Genomic DNA, 25,772 nt, shown 5'->3' on the forward strand with positions numbered 1-25,772 from the left:
GATTGAAACAGTTCAAAGACACACAAGATATTAAAGAGCTTTTATAATCATACATCAGTCTGTTACATCAGTATTCAACACCAATAACATGCACAACTTAGCAGCATTAACACTGTCTGGACAGATGCATAAGAGGGTGGATGGGCTTTTATTTTGAAAAACCAAACTTTTCAGAGGAATAGCCTTCATAAAATTATGCTGCATTCATATCATTGGAAAATCCAGTTCGACAGTCAGGTGGAAATTCTGTTGGATTAACCTGAAATCGACTGATACTTACCTGTGGGTGATGAAAGAGTTCATCTCAGTCTGTAATAGTTTTTCAGTTTTTCACCCAAAGGCTGAGCAGAAGAGCATTTTCATATTTCTCACAGCACATGAACGCAGCGTCACACTTAAACAGTTTGCCCGCCTCCTCCTTCCTCAGTTGGATTTGGGGAGTCTGTAGACGCCTGCAGAGACCATCAGCTGATGCTCCCTCACCTTCCTCTGCAAGAAGGCCTCCAGCTCGTTGACGTCCATCTCCGTAACAACGGGTCCCGTGGCGACGAACATCCGGAGCATAGAGTGGATTCGTTCCAGCGTCATGGTGTCGAGGTTGGTCAGCATGGCCTGGATGTAGGCCCAGAACAGCTGCAGAGACAGAGACTGAGTGTTTTCAAAGGCTTCTTGGCAATGCATTCACTTTTCATCCTGTTAACTGTTGTTGTACATTTGAGTGTGTGTGTGTGTGTGTGTGTGTGTGTGTGTGTGTGTGTGTGTGTGTGTGAGCACCTGCAGCTTCTCCTCCCTCTGCTCAGACTGGGTGGTGGTGTTGGAGTCTCTCTCCTCGTCGCTGTCGATCAGCATCACGCCTCTCTCCATCTTCTCTTTGGATGAACCCGTCTCCACCACGTAGTAGCGTCCTCCCGCCTCCTCCCTCAGCACGCCGTGCTGCTGCCACAGAGCGAGCTTCCTGTGCACCAGCTCCTTCGGGGCGCCCAGCTTCATGCTCAGCTCCTCCAGTGTCCAAGAACCTGACGGACGACAAACGTTTTCTGTCAACTTTCCAGAACCTCAGCTCAAACTTCTACTGTGTGGGACTCGTCCTCATTAGATTTATATATCAGTTTTATATTTAGCAACATGAGTACAGGTACTAAAACCTGAGTTGGAGGCCTGCTGACCAACAGAAGAAACACTGAAGATTCTCATGACACTGACAAACAAAGTGAATATGATGTGGATCCATCATGTCATGGCTGATACCTGATCTGCTTTATGAAGTCAAATCGGGAAAGGATCCAGTGTTCTTGGATCGGTGCGTCCCTACTTCTGCTGATGTGATTAGTGTAGGAATTTGTGGTGAGTAAAGTCTTGTGTCTCTAAGCTTGAGTGACTACAAACCTACAGTCTAAACTAATTTATAAATTGCATTTAACTGTTATAAAATATCCTGATTTGTGGCTGTTGCCATATTTTCCTACTGCACCGCATTTAAGCAACAGTAACTTGTCTGTATTCAGGAGGAGGAATCAATATCAGCCTCAAGATGATAACTTGATCTTTGAAAACAAATCTTCCACGAGCAAATACTTAGCTACTTTACGACAAGTGAAATCTGACAATGCTGTTGATCTTTTAAATTCAACTTCCTGGCTAGTAATTTAGTAAAATGTTATTGTTATGTGAATGAAGAAGCCAGTGTTGAGAAGCACAAATCAAGCTCAAGATTTGATTAGAATTTTAAATCAACTCTACACTCCCGTCAAGAATGAAATGAAAGAGCGTACTTTTTTCCTGGAAGTGCAGGATGATGGCGGCGTGGATGGGAGTGACATTGAGGTTGGTGAGAGTGCGATCCTCCAGCTCCACATCCAGAGTGACTGAACCCATGTGAGGCTTCCAGCTCAGCGTCCTCATGGCCTGAAATGCAGACGACAGACTGATGTTACAGGGTTGAGATGCTCAGACGTTAAATCCCCACCGCTGGCCTCACAGAAGAACCAGGAAGCAGCAGGTGAACTCCACCTTGAGTTTCTCGTAGCGGTGTGTGTAGGCCTCCATGGCCTGGCAGACGAGCGGGGGCAGCTCCAGCTTCTCCTCCTTCAGCTGAGGCCAGAACTCGGAGGACAGGATGATGGCTGACAGGGACAGTGGGGGCTGCTCCTCCTCGCTCAGCCTCGACTCCTCCTCTCGGATGTTACTGTTGATCCTGCGAGAGTCTGCCATGTCCTGGACGAGAGGAACGGGAGACAATGTGTTTTACTTTTATTTAAACATATCTAGAAGACAGTGCTATTGAGGGAAATTATAGATTTGAAATTTAAAACAATTTATTTTATCTTCCCTAGTAAACAACAGTGAAAGTCAGTTTTTGTTTTATAATCAAATAGACTATGATAAGAGTAAAGTTCTCAACTAAAACTCAGCAGGTGGAAAAAAACAAGCTGAATATCTGTGAGTCAATGTTATAAGATCAGTGCATATTTCAGAGAGGACTGTAACAATGACTGCAGTGACTAAAACAAGAGTGTGTTTACCTTCAACATGACCTCACAGTAATGCATGTGAGACTCCCCGAACCTGAGCTTCAGCAGCTCCACGTTACGAATCTCCCTGCAAACAGACGACAAAACAGTAAAAATAATAAATATATAGAACGACATCAGATGATGACATCACGTGGCAACGAAGACCAGCCAGCAGCTGATGGTCAGTTCAGTTCGTTCATGGTCATTAGCTATCTGTTTCACCCTTGTCTATGAAAAAAACAAAAGTGAAGTCATTCAAATTTGTAGATCTTTAAAACAAAATTCTATCAAGTTAAAACCCTAACTTCATCTCTGTCTGTAATTACAGATTTCTGGCTCATTCACATCGAAGTCTAAGCGGTGATCACGAGGTGTGAAGAGGAAGCCTGTTTGTGCACATGTACCTGGCGGTGTTGTAGTTGAGCTGGTGCAGCAGTCTGTCAGCCAGCACGGCTCTGTACTCGTCTATGAAGATGTCCTTGCTGCCGTAGATACTGACCAGGAGGCTGATGATGTCTGACGAGCGACGCTTCGAGCCCATTTTATCTGACACATGTTCAGAGGAGACACATTAGTGAAGTTCAGATAATTGAACAACACCATACATTAAGATATGATGCGTTCGCTGACCTGGCACGGCGTCTGTGGGGTCTGGGGTCCAGTCCTCTGGGTGGTTGCCTTCTTCATCACTGTCCTGCATCTCAAGAGTCACGGGGTCTCCTCGTGACAGCTCGGAGGCCAAGTCAGTGCAGCCCTCAGCGTCTCCGGTGAGACCGGCAACGATCTGCCTCACCGTGTCCTCCCGTGTCCTGTAACGCACCAGAGAGACTTAAACGTCAGCTGTTTGAGCATACAGGCAGAAACTGTCTTGATTTATCTGTTTTTGTGTTTTAGTTCAAATTTCATGCTTTATATTTAATTTTCAATAGTTGTTTACAGTAAATTTTGATTTCTATGCCTCTGTCACTGGTGCAGAGGTCAACTTCACTGTGACGGCATAATGTTCTGCAAAAACACATCTGGTTATTATTCAACACTGCAACTCAGAAATGGGAGATTGTGACCATATTTTCTGCAACTCGACTTGTTGGTGAAGGAAACAACCATGAGGTGATAAATTCTAGTTTGAAGGTGTAAAGATCTCTATAATCTCCCATTAGGATTAAAGAGGTTTTATATTTATGTTTACATTACGTTTGTGACCAGCTGATGAGGATGAAGATGAGAGAGATCAAAGATATCAACCACCAATTACACTTCATACAAAGCAAGATTACAATTGAATATTTTACACATTTAATGTAAGAAAAGAACCTACATGAGTATAAAGTGACTCACCTGAGGTATTTGCGGATTGGTTGGCAGGCGACCTGCAGGATGACCATGGAGGGGTCCAGCTCTCTGAGGGCCTTGATGGCCGAGATGTAAACCGTGAGGATATCAGACGTGTGAACGCCTATGGACGGAAGGTGCAACAGACACAGAGGCTCAATATAAATCTGAACTGATTTTCAAATAGCTTCTGGTTCTGCTGTCTAATCACTGCACATACTGTATACTGCGCCAATACTATTCCTTCAGATATCTCATACAGATATCATGAAAGCTCCAAAACCATCACATTACAGTATCTTACACTGCTCACTAACCTGGGTGCAGAAGACGACTCTCAAAAGCAGATTTTAATGAGGTGAGGAGCTGCTGTCTCTGATTGGTTCTTTCCAGACAGAACTTCAGATCCTCAATGGCAGCTTTGGATTCTGGGAAATCTGAGAGACAGGACACATGGAAATAAACACAGGAAAAGTCACAGTCAGCTGATTTCATTCCCCCTAACTGAGCATTTCCACTATAAACTCAAACTGTGATAACAGAAACTGATGAGGATGTCTGGGCTCCGCTGTTTTTGTACTGTATGATTCACTTACAGAACATAACAGGGACACAAAGTGCAGGGCAGATTTGAACCTTTAAAAATGACACTGACTTGTGAGCAAATCTTTTTGTTATCTGTATTTCCCACAGTCAGAGGTTTCATCTCTGAGTGTCCAGGATACAGATAAGTCAAGGACGTATTTAGCCTAGCTTAGCACAAAGACTTGGAGCAGGTGGAAACTGTTAGCCTGAAAAAACCTTCATAAACTGACCAATCATCTCTGGACTTTCATTTTTTAAAAATCCTGTTTGTGCAAAAAATCTTTGGTCACTTAAAGAAACCAAACTTATTTACCATTCCAGTTCAATTCTGATTAAAAGCATGACTGACTGACTTTGAAGACATGCTGGGACGTAACCCACACAACCAGTAACATGCTGTTTTCTCTCTCACCTCTGATGATGCTGAAGAGCTCTTCGATCCTCATGTTGACGTAGATCCTGCAGAAGAACTGGTGCATGTGGCATCTCCACTGCTTCAGGATGGGGCTGGTGGGCTGGCCGGCCTGGATGCTGGGAGCACTGGGTGTGCTGGGTACACTAGGAATGCTGGGAGCAGGTACCGGACCCTCTGTGTCTGCCTCACTTGCAAACACCTTGCTCAGCCAGCCCAGCACCAGCTCCAGCCACTGCTCACACAAAAACAAAAAGGAAAATCAACCTTACCACCACCTATTAGCCACCAGCTAACGGCTAACGAAGGGGCTTATCCTGATAAAAACTTCATGATTAATATTCACTGATCATCTTGTTTTACCTCCTGGAACTCCAGCAGGAAGGAGCACTCGTACTCGCCCCTGCAGTGCTGCTCCATTCGCTGCTCGATGAGCTTGTGGAGGATGGAGGTGACGGCCTCGGAGCTGACCCACTCCAGCAGCTGGAGTTTTGAACTACAACATGAATATAAAAAAAAAAAAACAATTAAAAAAATAATGTCCAATACATCATGTACTGTTTCAATACTGGCTTCAAACCAAAAATAGTGGATGAATTTCAGATTTATCGCATCCTGTTTTTCCCAAGATAACAAAGAGGAAACATGTTTTACTTTAGGAAGCGTCGTGTAGTGTCGTGGTTTTTGAAAATTATATTGTGGGAATGTAGTTCCTAAACTGTCTGTTTGTCATTGTTGTTTGCTTCAAGGAAAGGAGAAGCACTTTGTGAAACAACCTTGAGAATTTACTTTAATTTATTTTTGACTGCATCAGCTGCTTCACTTTTCAAGTGCAAAACTGGAACAAACTGGGATCTGATGTGGGCTGGGCTGCTTTTGAAAAACACCTAATTTCTAACTGAATCTAAGATTACCTTATCCTGATTTGAGTTCATCTGTACTGTATTGCAGTATGTTGTTGTCTGATTTGGTGGCCATTTGCAGATTTATTTTTAAACTTGTTTAGTTGAATTTAAAACTCTGTGTTTGGTCTCCACCAACTCCTGAGGGAAATATCTGGCTCTTTAGCTGCTCAGTGCTCCACTATGTTGACTAGCTGCTCTCTAACCGTCTGTCTGCTGTTTGCTGCTGAGCAGGTCATGGACTTTTCAGTGGCTTTATCAGAGTGTGATTCATGAAAACAGCTGCTGCTGGAAACACTGAGACTGAACTGTACAGAAAATGTTCTGTAAAACCAAAACTAGGAGCTAAAAGAGGCTAAAAGGCTGAAGGGAAACTCTGAGAGGTAACTCTTATGTGGGTTTGTACCACAGAGCACAACATTTCATATTATAAAATTATTGATTAGTGCAGCAGAGGTTGTTGACAAAAGAAAAATAGCACTACATTATAAATATGAGACAAGTTATGAATTTAAAATACTACTACAGATTGTGTGTGTTGGTAAAAAAAAAAAAAAAAGTAAAAGTTGTTTGGAAATGATCAGCTGTGTGTTATTTATGCATAAATGATCTCTACTGTCCCTCTTCCTGAGTCCACTCACAGTATGTGGCTGAGCTCCTGTAGTTGCTCCAGGGCCTCCTGACACCAGCACTGCTGTGCTGGAACCCCACAGCCTGGGCAGACCCCTCCCTCTGGGCTGTCAGTAGCCTCCGCCCCGTCCTCCGCCTCCCCCTCCTGGTTCATATAGACAGAGAAGGTCCTGCTGTAAAACTCTAGCACTCGCTCCTGGAGAACAGGGGAGGGGGAGAAGAGGAGGAGGGCCCTGATGATGGTGAAGGCCCGCTCCTGAAGGCCCCTGGGCCCCGGGCCACAGAGACCGCCACGGCCCTCGTCCTGCCACATCCCCAGCCGCTCCAAACCACCTAGGAGGAGGAAGAGGGGTTGTTTGAATGCTGTTGCACCCCTGACATAAACAGAGAAAACCTGTGATCCACTGTCAACTTATCCAGTCATAGTTTTTCTACTTGCCCAGGAATGGCTCCAGTCGGTCCAACAGAGTCCGGAAGGTGGTGAGGAGAACCCAGGCCCTGCCTCTCTCCTCCAGGTCATTCTCTGGCTGTTTGAGTCCGGACCAGAACTCGGGAACCACGGAGGAGGACAGACGCATCTGCAGAGTCTCCAGCAGCCAGCCGCCCACCAGCTGTCCCAGACCCTGACCACACAGCAGGGCCAGGGAGTTCGAGAGGCTCTGCTCCGTCACTGAGAAGCCAGGAGACACCTGGAAATGGACCAAACACAGATAAGAGATTCAGAGTTAATACACAGCCTCGAGTCAGGTTTTGTGTTGAACTTGCACTTACAGTATCTAGGCCTTGGCCAAAGGTTTCATCAGAGCATTTACTGTAAAAGCCACTTCTAGTCAAAAGTTTTTCCTATTACTTTAGTTCGGTGTTTGAGCTTCAGTGAGCAACGTGGTGATGTAAATCTGGAAACAGGAGGAAAACCTCTTTCATTAAAATTATGATATTAGACATTAATAGCTAGTTAGTTGACGTTGGTTTTTGCAAAGACAGAGGCAAACAGCCAGTAGAGCAGAGCACTGACAGAATTTACACAACCAGAGACAAAAAAGAAAGACAAAGACAGGTAATATAAGAGAGAGACGGAGACACAGATGTGCCGAATTCAACTGAACATGCCATGTCACACTGGGTGTTCGCCACCGCCACGAGCAAGAAAATATTATATCGTTAGATATTTGAATGTGGTTCGGCATCATCGGTCCCCTCCATGTTGCCTTCTGGGTCTTTTAACCACACGAGTCAGGCGATAAACCCCACTCACCAGAGCTGCTGTCACAGTTTCCCAAGCATCAGCGATCCCGTGTTGTGATTCGGATCCCGAAATTTCGGCCGAGTCCGATTCCATCACAGTTTCCTCCATTTTCTTACACTTTCTTCAGTAACAACAAACTAGCTAATGTGAGTCAGAAAATAGCTGCTCATATCATTCTTCTGTTATGAAAATAACATAACGTTTGCTTATCGCGGGTTTACTTCTTCTTCTTCGTCGGTGTCGTCTTCCTTCTTCTTCTTCTCCTTACTCTTCCAATGAGTTTCACGCAAAGCAGGTGCTCAGACGCTCCCTCTACAGCACTACGCTGGTAGTGTTATTTTGAAAAATCACAGGAAGTTTTCACAAGAAGTATGACACTGACTTGACAGTTGACCCAAGAATCGTGTGTTTGCTGCCTTCTAGTGGTCACAATGAAGAACTGCAGGACCCTATTTAAATGTATGGTAACAAGCACTGTTTAATACGGTATCAGTATAACATTATTAACATCATTATTACAACGGTATTTGTAATAACGTTAACGGTAATTAGTTGTTTTAATAACTGTTTTCTAACATTTACCGACGTAAAGTTTATATACATAATTATGAATGTATGCAATATTTTCAATATTTATGCCCTCTAGTGGCCACAGCGAGTAACTATAACGGCACACCACCAACATCAAGCTAACTACATTAACGGTAGTACTACTTCCGGTTGTTACATTCAAACTAAAACGTTTGAAATTGATGTAGTTACTCATTTTGAGTTTAGTGTATATTCGTGATTATAAATCATGGCAAGTAAAGCTACTAAATATTCTAGTGAACAAATTCAATATCATACATTTTTGTACGTATTGACATGTAATAATAATAATGATAAGAAGAAGAAGAAGAAGAAGAAGAAGACGAAGAAAAGAAGAAGAAGAAGAAAAAAGTTTTGCAAAGTTTAGAAATGGAAAATTGCAGGTTTTAAATACAAAAAAAAAATCATCATTTAAAAATAATGGTTTTTCATTGTTTGTCGGTTTTCTGTTACAGGTGTACCTCAGCAGACATGAAAATAATATTTGTGTATTTCTTATCATGAATATGTCTGCCCTCTGGTGGCCACGGTGTGTAACTACTACACTCCACTACTATCAAGCTAATCATATTAAGTGTAGTATTACTTCCTGTAAAACATTCAAAATAAAACTTTTGCAAACGATATAGTTACGCACTGTGACCACGAGAGGGCAGTGTATAACTAAAGACAATAAGTACTATTTTACATCTAGAGTTTGTCACGTTTCTCCCCTTGAAATATAGCAAAAGATGGTGGGAGTACATGCTCCCCGATAAATGAACAGATTTTTTTTTTTTTTTGTAAATCATACATCTTTTGACATAATACCTATAAAATGCAGACGCAGTTGCGCGCTGAGGCCACTAGTCGGCAGTCGACACTCATGATAACAGTGAACTATCACCGTCAAGTTAGACATAATAGCATTGTATGACTTCCGGTACGGACATTCAAAATAAACTATCAATTTGAGTGTACGGGAATAACGAGTTTACGCCCGTCGCAGGAGTAACGGTTCAGGTTTGTGGTGTGGTTACGTGTTTTTTTTTTTTAGCGTGTTGAATCGGGATAACGACACTTCTCAGCCGGGACACCCAGCGGCTCACACAGAAACATCATCATGGCAGCGGAGTGCGAGTGAGTTTGTTGACAGCATGTCTGAATTCTCCCCCCACACCTTCTCAAATCTCATGACACTGTGTATTTAACCTCCACTTAATTTGTTCAGTGTCATTCACTGTGCTCTTAGTAAAATCTGTTGTAATGTCGCGGGTGTGATGGAGCTAACCAGCTGCACAGTGTATGAGCTAACGTGCTAACGCTAGCTTATTTTGTGTGAACGTTAAACAGTTAAAAACAGCTCAGAAAAGAAAAACAGTTGAACACTTTAACTGCAGCCGTTTTTCTCCTCCGCAGCGTGCTGTCTGAAATCGAGGTGCTAGAGTCGATCTACCTTGATGAACTACAAGTGAACAGGAGAGAGGACGGGTGAGACAACAGTTAGCTGTCATTTCAGCATTAATATGTGGTCTACACTTCCATCTTTTTTTCACGTAGTGTTTCAGATTCTGTCAGGGGACAAATTGTGGTGATCTGCTCACCCTACCTGTTCTCTACGGGGGCACCAGAGTGTCACCAAAACACCCATTAAAATACAGAAGGTGATAAACTTTAGTGAAAACGTTTGCAGAGGCAATAGAGCTGAAATCCTCATCAGGCATTTAAACTAACACCTGTCAGGACAAACAAATGGTAATAAACAAAACTAAAACTGTCCTCTCAGGCCTGGATGTTATTAGCATACATAAGTTAGTGAATGAGACCCCTGTTATCCCTTAGGATGAGTGTCTTCTGTCAGTGTCATAGCAGATTGTTCATCAGATTAACATCGCAGTTAGATCACCTTTTAGACTTGTCGATGACTCAGTAAAAAACCTCAGATGAATCAGCATAATCTGTAAATAGTTAGAGATCATTCAGATAAGTTAATTTTGGGTATGGGCAACTTTTTTCTATTGATTAAAGATCTTGAAATCTTTAGGTGATATAATGTTTTGTACATGAGCAAGGAAACATAAAATTCCCATATTTTTTTTTAAATAAGAGTTTGGCACAGAGTGTCTGCGCAGAGCACATGGTTTGTGTGGCCTGTTGGGCCTTGTGCTGCTGTTTTATTGCGTCAGCCATGTTGTTGTCTGAAGACACTGACTTTCATTTAGCCTCCAGTTGCTTTTCTTTGTTTTTAAAGGCTGCTGGTGTTTTCTGTCCTCCAGGGGCTGGGAGGTGAGTCTGGTCCTGTACCCGTCCACAGCGGAGGACTCGGTCTCCCAGTTCGTCCGACTCACCCTGACTTTGACGCTCGATCAGCAGGTACCCCTCTCTATTATCTATGGCATTTGTCTATGCTGAGTTTCTGCATAAGGAAAACAAAATGCCAAGTATTAGATGCTATGAAATTAAAGTTACAAGAGTCATGTTGTGGTTTATTGCAATTAAAATTTCTGTTTTTGGTGTCATTATAAATGCTGATGAACATGAGTAAAGAGTCTCGCTCCTGTTTTTCTATTTTTAGTACCCTTCATCTTCTCCAGCCATCTCCATTCATAACCCCCGGGGACTCTCTGATGACAAGCTCAGCAGGTGATGAACTGAAGATGTAGACTGAGTAGACTCTGTTCTCTGTGTGTGTCTCATTTACCAGTATCACTGTTCTCTGCCGAGGAGCTTTATATAACCAGTGTGAAACCCTATAATCATGTGCAACCTCTTTTTCTTAGTGTCCAAAAGTGTCTTCACTTGGAGGCTCAGTCCTGTCTGGGTTCGCCAGTGTTGTACCAGCTCATTGAGGTCACTATAGTTTTTTTCATTTAAGAGAATAATTACCTGTGGAATTATTATTTCATGATACTGATTAGTAATATTTTTATTAAGCTTTTATTTTTAACTCTCCTCCATCTTTTTTTCTTTTCCAGAAAGCAAAAGAAATCCTGACTGAAAGCAACATTCCTCATGGAAATTGTGTCATTTGCCTCTATGGATTTAAGGTGAGTTGTTTGTGTTTCCATAGGTTTCCACCTCATTTCCTGTCTGGCACTGACAGAATCTCTGAAAGCTTTATGTTGTTTTATGTGGATTTTTTTGTCTAAAAATTCCTCAACAGTCTCTTTCAGGATTTTTCCTGATTCAGGATGAAACCTCTTAAATTTTGAACTCTGATCTCTGTTGAAAAGTAAGAGCAGGGTTGAATTCAGCAGTTTAAAAGCTTTGAAGCTGCACTAATCGATATTTTTACAAAAGGATGGAGTGAATGTTGCACTTACATTCATCAAGTGAAAGCTAACATAACCTCCAGCCTGCTGGATGTGTTAACAGGCAGGAAACTATTTTATTTTCAAAGCCAAGACTGTTTTCATGGATGTCAAACAAAAACCTTTCCCCTGAGTTACTCGTATGTCTTGTTAATCTCAAACAGCTGCTCTTCTTCCTCTGGATGTTGATGTTGCCAGATTTAAAAATATTGAGTAGAGAAAACAGATTGAATAGAGTCCCATTTCTCTCTTGCACAGAACAAACTATGATGATTAAAAAAAAGTTAATTTGTCATGAAATGACTCCACAAAACCCTGAAATATTCAGGGTCCAGATGATGAGAAATATTGTTTCAGTTTGCTCAGTGTGTTTCAGAATCCTGGAAAAGAGGATGAGATGGATGAGTTCAGTAGTATTTCTCCTTTATTCTATTATTTATTGACATTTTTCATTGTTTTCTTTCATTAATCAATTAATCAAGAAAATAATTGGTAGATTTATTGATAATGAAATGACACCTATTTTTTTGTCACAAATGAAATGTACAGGTACAGTTCTGTTGCACACAAGTGATCAAAAAGTGAAATTAATAGTGCTTTAATGTCTCTCTTCTTTAAATATTACCACAAATATTCCTGTAATCAGCATCTGCTAAAACTCTAGCTCACCCCGTCCTGCTGCTGTGTGTCCTGTGTGTTGCCAGGAGGGGGAGACGTTCACCAAGACGAGCTGCTACCACTATTTCCACTCGCACTGCCTCGGCCGCTACGCCAGCCACTCTGAGGGGGAGCTGCGCCAGAGGGAGAAGGAGTTGGAGGAGGACAAGACCAGAGAGAGAGCAGACTGTCAGGTCTGATGTCAGCTGATGTGTTGACAGTTAAATAGCTGTGATCAAAGAAACACTGAATCCTCACTTTGAGTCCTCCAACAGGAGCTGACTGTGGTGTGTCCGGTGTGTCGAGAACCTCTGGCGTATGATGTTGATCAGCTGCTGTCGTCCCCTGCCCCCCAGCTGCCTGAGGTAAAACCATGAGGTCAATCACCACCTTTACTCATGGAGCTCATGGGGAGGTGGTTTTGCTCACTGCTGTTTCCAGGATCAGGAAGGAACTTTACACCTCAACAGTTTGACTGTTTTAAAAAAAAAAAAAAAAAAAAAAAAAAAAAGCATCAGACTTGTGTTGTTTTTTTCTCTCAGCTGGATGAAGCAGCCATCGGCTCAGACTTTCAACAGAAGTGGTTTGAACTCCAGAAGCTTTTGGAAAGACAGAGGTCTAAAGGTGGCATCATCGACCCGGAGGAGGAATCAAACCGATTTCTGATCCACATCAATGAGGTGAGGCTGAATCAGAAATTACACGGCCACATTTGGATAGGCTGCAACCCTGCGACTGATACCTTACACCAGAATAAAAATATAACTATATATCCTATAACTATAATATATAACATTCAAGTTTGTTTCTTTTAATTGTGTCTGACACACGACAGATTCAGACTGGAGTGTTCAGATATATGTTGCATGTCTCACTTTTGTGATAGGCACCTTCTATACCAGGTATCTCAATAACACAGTTTCATAAGGCCCCAAACATGTTGAGAATTTATTGAAAGCAAGCCCACATTTTATTGCTAGTTTGTAATTATTATTATTATTATTATTATTAGTCTTTTAGAAGAATCATGTTCCTGTGTAATAAGGCTACAAAATCAGAGCATAAAAATTGTCTTTTTATTTCTGTCATAACTACAAATCACCTGGACACTTTATTTTTTTGGCATTTCTAAATATTTTTATGGGAACAGTGTTAAAATACAAATTCATCAAAAGTTGGGAAATCTTCTTACCAACTTCTCAGGCAGAAAAAAAACAGGTTTAATGTCCCAAAAAAACTCAAACCGAGTCAATCAATACATCATGAAATATCTGAAATCCCTCAGGATTTTTTCCTGCAGAGCTAATCAGCAGCTCAGTGCTCCACTGGTGGCCACAAGATACAGTCTATGACACAATTGTTTATACTGTCATACCTCTGTATGATAGCTTCCACTCAAGTGACTGTATATAGCTGATAGACAATCTGGCCTCTGTTTTGTATGAAATAACTAGTCAAGCTTAAACCAAGAGTCAGATAAGGAAATGGAGGACTGGGAGATGTTAGCTTAGCACAAAAAAGTAGATGCAAACTGCTTGCCCAGCACTGTCAATACAACCCCAAAGCTGCTTCATTAAGACTGTTCCTACATAATGTTATATAAAAACATTTACAGCAATGCATGCCAACTCCCACAGACTCCATCTGTCGCTGAAAATGGAAACCTAGACGCAGACATGTTCCCCAGCCCTCCGGTACCCTCTGCTTCTAATGTGTCCTCTGATGAAACTGGTGTCAGAGAGGACCAGTTTGTTCCTGGACTGTCCCACTGCAGAGGCGCTCAGGGCCAGAGGCGTCAGAACCAGGTGAGAGGGCCGAGGAGAGGAGGCAGGTCCAGACCTCAACACGGGAGAGCCGCCCCCGTCACAGAGCAGCTGGACAAACTCTCTCTGTCCTCAGACTGCACTGAAGGACCAGTAAGAGCACAAGCTCAGGGTAATCATGACCAACAGATGCAAGTAAATGCAGAATTGTGTCAGTCAAAGACAGGCAGGGAGGTCTATGCAGAGCAGCAGCAGGTTTCTCCAGACGGTCAGCCAGTGTGCAAGTCAGGTCTGGAAACTGAATGCCAAAAAGATGTGGCAGACTCTGCAGGCGGCCGTGGTTATCGTGGAAGGAGAAAGGGCCCTCACCGATCTGCCCCACACAGCGGAGGCCCTGGGCCCGCACGATACCACTGGGACGGGCGAGCTTCAAGAAGCAGGGGAGGGGCCAACAACCTGTACAGCAGAGGAGGCGGGCCCCACCGGGGTCATGGAAGGGGCTTCCAACAGAAGGTGGTGGAGAGAGAGAGGGGAAGAGAGGAGGTGCTATGACAAAGGGCAACAGGAGGGCCAATGAACAAATGTGTGTGTGCCTCCATAATGAGTTTGCATAGATTAAAGCCCTGCAGCAGAAATGACATTCACTCTAGTGTCCTACCCTGTACATCGCCGCTATCCTGGTCTCTGATATACCCTTTCATGCACACTAATATCAGACACCGATGGTTGTTGTTTTTTGTTGTGATGCAATATGACCTGAAAGAACCACAAATTAAATTTTCTCTGGACATCAGGTTGGTAGTGTGTCTGTATTCAATTTTGTAATAAGGTTCATTCCTGTTCAGTTCAGTTGCATCAGCTGTGACTGTTGCAGTGTGAATATATAATATTTAATATGTAATATATCTTTAATATGTATTGACATTTGACAACAACAATAATGCTGTAATTTGAAGCTATCTTAACATGGCAATACACCAGACGGGACTGAGTGGTGGTGTCCTGTGGGACAACGGGCAATGTCCAGTTTATATTATTCCACTATGTGTAGCAGAACTTTTGCACTTTATTACATTTAGCTCACAGATATGGTTACTGGTTACTTTGCAGATTAAACATTTTTAAAGTATATAGTGAGCTTTTAAAAAACATTGCAACTGCTTTGGGCCTTGACCCTCACGGGGTCTCAAGGCTATGCATTTAGAGTTGTTGGTAGTGTTAATTTGACTATTATGATGATTATAAATTGTGTAATACTGAATACCACCTCATGAAGCTCAACATAAATAGCAGTTACAGGGGGCTTATGGTGATACCAACATTATTATATAATACCTATCTTGGAGAAGGATGGTGAGTTAAAATATAATTTTAAATCTCTATGATCTATTTTTACATTCTGTTCACTCAAATACTTACAAACTAATAATTTCTAACCAATACACTGGCTCCACATTAATATTTATTTCCCAAAAAGATTAGTTCAGCCCTGAATTTAAATTATCTAATACTAAGTCCAGCGCCTCATATTTATATTGACGATAAAACAACATGCCGCTAAGACTCACGGGAGCTGTAGTTGTTGAACGTTGAAGGAGGAGCGTGTTGGGAGGAAGAGACGCGGAACTTACGTTTAGCCAACGCCATCTTGGCAGTTTGTTGTTGAGGACCAACCCCTCTGGATAATCTGCGCAGGGTCGCAGAAGCGTGTGGTTGTTTTCAAAACGGCGGTGGTAATGACTGGCGGGACCGAGTTTCACAAAAGCTATAACAACAATAAAGACTCGGAGTACGGAATGGATGTAGACATGGATTCCAGTCATATTGAAAGTGAACGGGGGGAACTGGACAGTAGTATCCCGGCTGCGTGCTCTTCTAACGGCAGTGGCGGGGAAGAGGACGAGACGGAGGCCGTTGGACGTGGGAGACAAGCCGGGGGTTCTAGTAGTCAGCACACGCCGGACGGGGGAGGAATGCTCGGCTGCGGTAGAGAGCAAGAGGTGTCGGTCGAGATCGGAGAGACGTATTTATGTCAAAGAGCCGACAAGACATGGCGTGAGTGAATCCACTTCTCTGCCTGTTTCACCCAAATTTCAGTAAACAGATCAACGTTAGTGGCGCTTACTCTCCTTTGTTTTGTTAAGGACTCAACACCAAACTCTATTTAAATTTAGTCTCACTAATTCTCTGTAAGCGTATTTACGACAGTAAGACGTAATTAAACTACTTTATCTAACGAGTGGTCTTTCTGGAAAATTCGGTACAGATCTTAACAGTGCAAACTGTCGCTTCTAAGAGTTGATATTTTACTGAAGTAAATAGGTTAAAGTTGGAGTTTGGTCCATAATGGGATTCCCGAATTGAAGAATGGTGCAATTCCTTATCATCTCAGTTTTAGCAGGAGAAATAACAGTAAGTGTTATTTCACATTAGCTAATGAAAAAGATTGAATTTAAGTCTTAGAAATCCGAATGAAGTTTGGCTAGACATTCAATCCAAACGAGATAGTTTGCTCAACAATCACTAGCGAAAACCGCTTTTTATGGCAAAACATTAACTGATGGATTTTGCTTATTTTTCAGATGCGGCAGAAGTTATTCAGTCCCGACTGAATGAGCAGGAGGGCAGGGAGGAGTTTTATGTTCACTATGTAGGATGTGAGTACATCACCAGTTGTTGATACACTCATGAATCCAGTGCACACAGAATCATCCCTGCTCTACCCTCAGTTGCCTGTACCCTCTCTATCCCCCTCACTTACTGCTCCACAATGACTTTCTCCCGTTCTTTGGCATGCAGTCAACAGGCGCTTAGATGAGTGGGTGGGGAAGGCCCGCCTGGCACTTACCAAGACAGTGAAGGATGCAGTGAGAAAGAGCACAGAGATTGGAGGTGTTGGTGATTTGGGTGACCAGCCTGAAAGGAAGATCACCCGCAACCAGAAGCGCAAGCACGATGAGATCAACCATGTGCAGAAGGTTGAGTATGTTATGTAGTTCTTTCATGCTGTTGGTGGTGGCACTCTGATGTATTAAATGGTTGTAGGTACCTAATGCATTTTCTTTTTGCAGACGTATGCAGAGATGGACCCAACAACAGCTGCACTAGAGAAGGAGCATGAGGCGGTAAGGTTGAGAGCGTGTGTGTGTTGGTTTCTTTTAAAAATGACATACTCATATAAAAAAAGTGTGCAATTATAACTGCCTTGTTCTGTTGCTCATCATGTTTAGTTACCTTTTTCTGTGTCCTATGCACAATTAGCTCATGCATTTACTTTTCAATCTCAATGTTTGGTTGTCTTTTATGTAATAAAAACAATTTTCCTCACTGTACAAACTTGCCTCTCTCTCTGACAGATCACCAAAGTGAAATATGTGGATAAGATCCAGATTGGAAACTTTGAGATTGATGCCTGGTACTTCTCACCATTTCCAGAAGATTATGGCAAGCAGCCCAAGCTGTGGATCTGCGAGTACTGCCTGAAATACATGAAGTATGAGAAGACCTTCAGACATCACCTGGTCAGTCTAGCTTTCACTTCAGTTTAGGAAATAGGGAAGTTGGTGCCTCTTGTGGAATCATCTTTCGTGTTTTTTGCAAACAAAGACATCAACTAGGAACAACATCTGTTCCTTCTTCCTTCTGCCATCACAGTTTGAGCCAAAATTTTGTCTTTTTTCTGAATCACATGAAACCATCACTGCAGGTAGCACCAATCAGTCAATTAATTGATTGTGATGTTTGTACATCTCTTGCAACCTAAATACAAGAAGTTTGACCCATGACCGTTTTCTTCAGTCTCATTGTCAGTGGAAGCAGCCTCCGGGGAAAGAAATCTACAGACGGAGCAACATATCAGTGTTTGAAGTTGATGGGCGGGACCACAAGGTGATTACATCTGCAAAGCTGCTAAATGCAAAATAGTAGGGATTTGTTTGTTTCTCACTGTTTTAAGTGGAAATAAAACAGAACTGTGCTTAGATTCTGTAAGAGACTTTTATTTGTGATGATGTCGTACTGATTGTTTGTCGCTCTGTTTGCAGATCTACTGTCAGAATCTTTGTCTACTAGCAAAACTATTTCTTGACCACAAGACATTGTATTTTGATGTTGAGCCATTTATCTTCTACATCCTCACTGAAGTCAACAAACAGGGGGCGCACATAGTCGGCTACTTCTCCAAAGTAAGCATCATCACTGAGGGGTGTGATGTGTGGGGTTCTGTGTTGTTTACCATGTTTTCATCAATCTTGTTTCACACATTTTACACACTTTGCATGACAGACTTGTTACATGTGTAAACATGTCACCTATGTGGGGGATCTTCAAATTTCACACATATAAAAAGATTTGAAGTGAGCAGATGAAATAACAACTGTTGGCCTTACCTGTTGCCGTTGGGTTTGTTTTTCAGGAGAAAGAGTCTCCAGACGGGAATAATGTTGCGTGTATTCTCACGCTGCCGCCGTACCAACGCAGAGGCTACGGAAAGTTTCTCATAGCTTTCAGTGAGTGATGCAACATGACAGGAGCTATAATGTGTGTGTGCATCAGTACTACAAATATATATATATATTTTTTTTTTCTATTCTTTTGGTAATAGCTGAACCTGTGAAAAATGATGAAATGATCATAACAAGTTACAAAGGCCTACAATTAAATCTTTTCTTTGTTGATGACAAAAAAAATCTATCCTGATTTGATAGTGACATGGAACAAAGAAAAACAAAGTAATCTTAGTGTTTTTGAAACTGTAATCATCAAATGTTTGTCTGATCAGTTCATTTTTAGTTGATGATCAATTGCTAATCAACATCATTGTCAGTCTGATGTCTTGTGAATTTACCTATAAGCTGATTGACTAGTTTAAGTAGGAATATTCTTATACATCTGAACTCACCACGGTCTCAGCTGCAGCTGGGATACTGATCAAACAAATTATCCACTGCATAAAGCTGACCTCTTGTCTAAAGAGTGCAGCAGAGTTAATGGTCAAATTCAATAACATGGGCTCGCTTAACACACATTTATTGCATAAATGTATTTTAAGCACAACACATGAATCATCATTTCACCTTCGTAATAAAAACCTCTCCTCTGCCTGCTGTGTGTAGGCTATGAGCTGTCTAAGCTGGAGAGCACAGTTGGTTCTCCGGAGAAGCCTTTGTCTGATCTGGGAAAGCTGAGCTACAGAAGCTACTGGTCCTGGGTCCTGTTAGAGATCCTGAGGGACTTCAGAGGAACGCTTTCGATCAAAGACCTCAGGTAGTCACACAAATACTCTGTTTGAGCCCTTCTATCTTTTTAACCACAATCATCCCGTCAGTTCATACTGGTTTTACTGAGAGCCCAGATTCTGATCCTCATGCCAGACCGTCCTCCCTCTGTTTATCCGCAGCCAGATGACCAGCATCACGCAGAGTGACATCATAAGCACACTGCAGTCGCTCAACATGGTGAAGTACTGGAAAGGTCAACACGTTATCTGTGTGACGCCCAAACTGGTGGAGGAGCATCTAAAGAGCGCCCAGTATAAGAAACCACCAATCACAGGTAAGTGCAGACATTATGTGATTAGCACAAACTTCCACTGAATACTTTATTCCTTCATTACTGTCCCTGAACTTGACTGTAACCACAAAACCCAAGATTTAACTATAAATCATGTCAATGTTAATTTCCTATGTAACTGAGCATGAAGCCACAGATGTGTCCAAGTGTGTGTGTGTAGTTCTGAAACAATTAATTGAATAATGTTGTTAGCACAGATGCTTTTTTATGTGGCAAAAACCACACTGTTGTCATACACTACAGAAATGATACAGTGAACTCAGGGTGTGTTCACATTTTCTGAGTCTCCAACTTCAGTCTCAAACTGATTAAAATGTTCCTGTAACACAGATTTTTTTCACCGCTCACCACTAGAGGGCTGCATGAAGGTTTTCTCCTTTTTGTGTCTTTGTGTGTTGTCGCAAGAGACTTGCAGACCCATGATGCAGTCCTCCAAAAATCCACCGTGTGTTCATGTTTTAACCTCCACTGCTATGTCACTCATGGTGTGTCTTGTCTCTTTCACAGTGGACACTATGTGTTTGAAGTGGGCGCCCCCCAAAAATAAACAAGCCAAGTTGTCCAAGAAGTGAGAGACAGAGCCAGCAACACATATCATCTGCCAGCTTCCCCTTTACCTTTTCTCTTCAACTGGCAAAACACTGCTGTTATGAAAACCTGCTGTATATAGTTATTAGTAGCATCTGTCAGTATTTTCTTAAATATATATGTAAAAAAAACAAAACAGACATGTCTCCTGATTTCTTCTTTCATTTGACTTCTTTCAGTCAAATGATATAAAATGGAATATTATATTATGGGATATTATTATTTTTAAGTCTGATATATTCTGAATATATTACTGTGCTATGGTAGTGCAGTAAAATACTGTGCAAATCAGTGGACAGTCTTATACACTGTACAATAAGGTGGAAAATGATCATGTAATGGCCCCCAGACTCTAATTAGTCCTGCATTGTTAACTTATCTGGCCCTTTTTTGTGGGTGGTGGGAGGGTTCGGGCTCTGTATCAAGCCTTAGTTTTAAGATGTTTACATTTTTTAATTTATATTTCCCTCATGTGGAGCACACTCCTACATAAATTTCTATTCAATCAAATTACCACAAACTAAGACATTAAGTCTCAGCACTGGAGGTTTGGCTACAGGACTTAATGGGAACTTGGAGGTGGCAGGGTTCATTTTCAGAGGGCAGTAGGTGGGGGACCTGTAGAGGTAATCTCAGCAGTAACTTGATGCCTTCATGCTGTGTTTTTTTTTAATTGTATTTAAACTCTGGGATTAATAGGATGATGTGGTTGAACATGATTTCCTGCTCTTCCCAGTGATGTCCCAGGTTCGTCTCAGCTGCTTTGTCCATGTGGTTTGATTTTTCATTCATTCAAATGATTCTTGTTTTTAGTGTGAATTTTTGTGAGGATGAACATTTCTATGAGAGCTGGTGAACAATGTTAGTACGGGACACTGAACCTCTATTGTTTGAATGTCAGCAACAGATGAGATGTTTTTATGAATTGGAAGCAATAGTATAAAATTTTATGTAAATGTATAAATTCAACTTCACACTAAAGCTACATTTGGTCTACATCCAGACATGTAGTTCCCAGAGATAATAGAGCTCCAGGTTTATTACAGATGCAGAAACAGATTTGTAAATGCAAGTTCCCAGTCTGATGTAAACACCAGAATGAACACAAGGGGGTGGCATTGCTTTGTCTGACTACTGATGGTTAGAAAAGTCATTCCAGTCAATCACCCAAATACAAATATCACAAAGCACCAATTCATTTTACCTTTTACAAATTACTGATAACTTCATTTTGATAAAATGTAGGATGTTCTTTGAGACGGATAACACATAACCACCGTTTTTAACTAGGGTCCCTCAAATTTTGTCAGTAAGAAGTTGCAACAAAGATGTAGTGAAACAGGAAACTTTACACTCAAACAATAAACTATTGTTAAACGGTAACAGTTCCATATCAAATCAGTAATAAGACAAACATTACACACAAGTTGTGCATATGGAACAGTAGAGGTTACGGCTATAAGTTAAAAATCACAACAAAGATACATAAAATCCAGATTAAGTCAAATATGAAATTTTAAAATGCAGCATCTGCTCCCAGATACTAACAGTTGTGCTTGCTTTTCCCTGTCAAAATATAAGATTGTTGTTATTATGTAGTAATCTGACAATGATGAATGATTTGCTGGTGCATGTGCGCTCGCCAAATGCTATTTACAGAAAATATATAATTAAGCACTTTGAGTGAATAAAATCTCTCAGATACAAGAAATTAAACATTTTAGAGACTTACTTTGGTGTATTGTCCTACAAGTGTGGCAGTAACACTGGTACAATCCACCATAATACCCTGGATATCTTGAGCCTTAAGTGATTCTAATGAGATAAATGTTCATTTACTATTAGTCTGATTACAAGTACTGCAGGTTAGTACTGCATTTTGTTAGTTGTAGTTACCCTTAACAGTCTAAATATGCTATGTCCCCTTGTGAGACTCAGATTTTAAAAAGATAGATTACATCTAATCACAAAATGTAAGGAAATATCTTATATTTCAAGTAATTGCCAATTACCCAAGTCACCCTATGTTTATGGTCAGTGTCACATGCTGGGAGACAGCAGCTAACTCTGCTGCCACACAAATGATAATTAGTTCCGTCCTTTAGCTGTTTGTCATTGATCAGCTCTATTCAGAGCCGGCCCAAGCCTTTATGGGTCCCTAAGCAGAATTTGATTTGGCCAAGGGCGTAGATTTTTTTCAATATTGGTAGGGACACAACAACCCTATGACCCCTCCAAAGCAAAGCAAAGCAAAGCAAAGCAATAGTATAGTAATTCATAAAGTCATAGTATAGTATGGCATAAAAAAGTCATAGTAAAGTGTTGGGACTCAGTCCATTAAAGATGTGGAGACCACATATTCCTTTGTTCCACAGACAAAAGAACTCACTTCCCCACAATTCCTCACTGTTCACACCTGGGGACAACCCTCACTGACCAGTCAGTGTGGGACATGTGAGCCCCCAGGGTGTCACCAGACAAAACCTCTTCTTTGTTCTTTCTCTTCTCTCCTCAGCTTGTTCAGAAGCAGCGGCCCCTCTTCCCTCTTGGCTCTTCATGGAGCAACAAGGCTCCAGCCCAGCTTGGCACTGCCACCTGAGACATTCAGCTCTTATGTGGGCCTGCTCATTCTGCTCTTCAACAGCAGCAACGCCGGTGGAAAAGTTTACTTCAGCGGCTACAACAGAAAGTTTGCTGGCTGCTTTTTGGAGCAACCAAAGCCACAGCAGAGTGGAGCAGCTAACTCTGCGAGAAGAACAAAGAGGAGAACAGCAGCCTACTCTGCAACACAGACACCACACAGCCAGACAGGACTTCACTCCACCAAGAAGCCACCCAGCTCACTGGACTCTTCAACAACACTAGAAAACCTCTTTCTTTTGTTCTAAGGACTGGGCACTGTTAACTGACTGGGACTAACCTCACCTAGCATAGCACAGCTAAGCATCAGAACTCTTAACCTTTGTTAATGTACATGTACATGTACATGTTGGTTAATGTTTTGTTGTTGTAATGTTTGCTTAGGTTGTGGTTAGTCACACAGTTAATTGGGTGCTTGTATGTTCACACACATACCTGTAGTACATCTCAGTTCTAGAACATACATGCAGCCAACCTTCTGCTTCTAACCTGGCACCTTTTAGACTACAACCAACGACCAACAAAGAAACTCACACTCATTTCCCTTCCCCACACATCAGGTGGTCTCAGCAGCCATTTTGGCCAGTTTCTTTGTCTACTGCCATCCTATGTGGTCTTCTTTGTTCAGGTCATATGGTCACAGCAACCATTTTGATTCGGCCATCTTGCCTTTGTCTGTGTCCCCCATAGACACACCCCCACACACACAGGCACACAGACACACACTTAAACACACCTGTATATACTTGAGATAAAACTTAAGTATATACTTACTATATACTTAAGTGTGTTTTTACTCTGTTCCATTATAAATAAATGTAGTATAACTGCTGGTGTGTTTAATGTCTCACGTGTGAGTATTGCCAACCTCTACTTAGTAGAAATCCAATCTTTCAACTTTGACTTACTGTTGATATGGTATTTTGATTATAATTATTAAGCTAGTTATTCATCAGAGTTCGAGATTAATAGTAATAATTTGAGATTGAACCAATATTGGCCCACATTTTTAGGCTGGTGCCCCCAAGAACTTTAATTCTTTTAAAGTTATTATTTGATATTAATATTTTAAATATATTTTCATAATTTATGACAGGCGATAAATTGATGAACAACCAAAGGCCCAACATATGCTGCTATGCTTGTGAGGTAGAGCACAGAGCCAACAATAGTAAAGCAACAAAAAGTCATAGTATAGTTAGGTAGAAAATGTCATAGTATAGTAAGTTATAAAAAATCATAGTATAGTAAGGCATTAAAAAGTCATAGTATGGTATATCATAAAAATGTCATAGTATGGTAAGACATTAAAATGTCATAGTGTAGTAAGGTATAAAACCGTCAAAAAACGTCATAGTATAGTATAGTAAAGTATAAAAATTGCAAAAATAACATCATAGTATAGGAAGGTATAAAAATTCCACAAAACGTCAAGGTATAGTATGGCATAAAATGCCATAAAACTTGATACTATAGTCAGGCATTAAACATCATAGTATAGTTAAGTTTAATAATGTCAAAAAAATGTCATAGTATAGTAAGGCAAAAAACATCATAGTATAATAATGTATAAAACCGTCAAAAAACATCATAATGTAGTAAGGTATAAAAATTGCAAAACTAACATCATAGTATAGGAAGGTATAAAAATGTCATAAAATGTCAGAGTATAGTAAGGCATAAAACGTCATAGTTAAGTATAAAAATGTCAAAAAAACGTCATAGTATAGAAAGGCATAAAATGTCAGTATAGTAAGGGATAAAAATTGCAAAAATAATGTCATAGTATAGGAAGGTATACAAATCTCATAAAATGTCAGAGTATAGTAAGGCATAAAACATCATAGTAAAGTATAAAAATGCCAAAAAAACGTCATAGTATAGTAAGGCAAAAAACATCATAGTATAGTAAGGCATTAAAATTGCAATAATAAGGTCATAGTATAGGAAGGTATAAAGATGTCAAAATGTCATAGTATAGTAAGGCATAAAACCGTCCAAAACTTCATAGTGTTTTAAGGTATAAAATTGTCAAAAAAGGTCATAGTATAGTAAGGCAAAAAATATCATAGTATAAATAAGGCATAAAAATGTCAAAAAACATCATAGTATAGTAAGGTATCAAAATGTTAAGAAAACGTCATAGTATAGTAAGGCATAAAAATTACAAAAATAACGTCATAGTATAGGAAGGTATAAAAATGTGATAAAATGTCAGAGTATAGTAAGGCATAAAACGTCATACTATAGTAAGGCATAAAACATCACAGTATAGTAAGGCATAAAAATTGCAAAAATAACGTCATAGTATAGGAAGGTGTAAAAATGTCAAAAAAACGTCATAGTATAGTAAAGTATAAAAATGTCAAAAAACGACATAGTATAGTAAGGCATAAAAATTGCAAAAATAACGTCATAGTATAGTAAATTATAAAAATGGCAAAAAAAAGTCATAGTATAGTATACTTTTTAAGGCATAAAAAGTGCAAAAATAACGTCATAGTATAGGAAGGTGTAAAAATGTCAAAAAAACGTCATAGTATAGTAGGGCATAAAAATTGCAAAAATAACGTCATAGTATAGGAAGGTATAAAAATGTGATAAAATGTCAGAGTATAGTAAGGCATAAAACGTCATACTATAGTAAGGTATAAAACGAATTAGTATAGTAAAGTATAAAAATGTCAAAAAAACATGATAGTATAGTAAGGCATAAAAATTGCAAAAATAACGTCATAGTATAGTAAATTATAAAAATGGCAAAAAAGTCATAGTATAGTAAGGCATAAAACATCATAGTATAGTAAGGCATAAAACATCATAGTATAGTAAGGCATAAAAAGTGCAAAAATAACGTCATAGTATAGGAAGGTGTAAAAGTGTCAAAAAAACGTCATAGTATAGTAAGGCATAAAAATTGCAAAAATAACGTCATAGTATAGGAAGGTATAAAAATGTGATAAAATGTCAGAGTATAGTAAGGCATAAAACGTCATACTATAGTAAGGTATAAAACGAAATAGTATGGTAAAGTATAAAAATGTCAAAAAAA

General features: G+C 40.5%; 3 protein-coding genes and 1 long non-coding RNA gene across 4 annotated transcripts; 3 read left to right on the forward strand and 1 right to left on the reverse strand.

Annotated features, from left to right (window-relative positions):
* Positions 1-25: 25 nt before the first annotated feature.
* anapc2 (anaphase promoting complex subunit 2) lies at positions 26-7,885 on the reverse strand. Its single transcript, XM_023401130.2, has 14 exons — positions 7,630-7,885; positions 6,814-7,063; positions 6,386-6,707; positions 5,206-5,338; positions 4,843-5,077; positions 4,163-4,282; positions 3,852-3,969; positions 3,144-3,322; positions 2,918-3,059; positions 2,523-2,598; positions 2,011-2,214; positions 1,773-1,905; positions 775-1,016; positions 26-633 (listed from the first exon to the last, which is right to left on the reverse strand). The coding sequence occupies exons 1-14, from the start codon at positions 7,726-7,728 to the stop codon at positions 424-426; spliced, it is 2,463 nt and encodes an 820-aa protein (XP_023256898.1). The 5' UTR covers positions 7,729-7,885; the 3' UTR covers positions 26-423.
* LOC147819440 (uncharacterized) lies at positions 2,562-6,324 on the forward strand. Its single transcript, XR_015436916.1, has 2 exons — positions 2,562-2,694; positions 2,842-6,324. It is a non-coding gene; the product is annotated as an uncharacterized LOC147819440 (long non-coding RNA).
* A 1,295-nt stretch (positions 7,886-9,180) lies between the features above and the next one.
* On the forward strand, positions 9,181-14,714 carry rnf25 (ring finger protein 25). Its single transcript, XM_023401122.2, has 10 exons — positions 9,181-9,330; positions 9,610-9,681; positions 10,467-10,563; positions 10,766-10,833; positions 10,971-11,040; positions 11,166-11,237; positions 12,206-12,352; positions 12,434-12,523; positions 12,701-12,838; positions 13,796-14,714. Exons 1-10 carry the CDS (start codon positions 9,314-9,316, stop codon positions 14,471-14,473), a joined length of 1,449 nt encoding a protein of 482 aa, XP_023256890.1. The 5' UTR covers positions 9,181-9,313; the 3' UTR covers positions 14,474-14,714.
* Positions 14,715-15,572: 858 nt separating this feature from the next.
* kat8 (K(lysine) acetyltransferase 8) lies at positions 15,573-20,216 on the forward strand. The gene is made up of 11 exons (XM_023401123.2): positions 15,573-15,976; positions 16,504-16,578; positions 16,721-16,899; positions 16,993-17,046; positions 17,278-17,442; positions 17,720-17,809; positions 17,965-18,105; positions 18,336-18,429; positions 19,036-19,186; positions 19,320-19,474; positions 20,000-20,216. Exons 1-11 carry the CDS (start codon positions 15,658-15,660, stop codon positions 20,062-20,064), a joined length of 1,488 nt encoding a protein of 495 aa, XP_023256891.1. The 5' UTR covers positions 15,573-15,657; the 3' UTR covers positions 20,065-20,216.
* Positions 20,217-25,772: the final 5,556 nt, after the last annotated feature.

The sequence above is a fragment of the Seriola lalandi genome, unplaced genomic scaffold (assembly GCF_002814215.2).
Source record: "Seriola lalandi dorsalis isolate HSWRI2012SDOR001 ecotype SW California unplaced genomic scaffold, Sedor1 jcf7180002053464, whole genome shotgun sequence".
Classification (NCBI taxonomy): domain Eukaryota; kingdom Metazoa; phylum Chordata; class Actinopteri; order Carangiformes; family Carangidae; genus Seriola; species Seriola lalandi.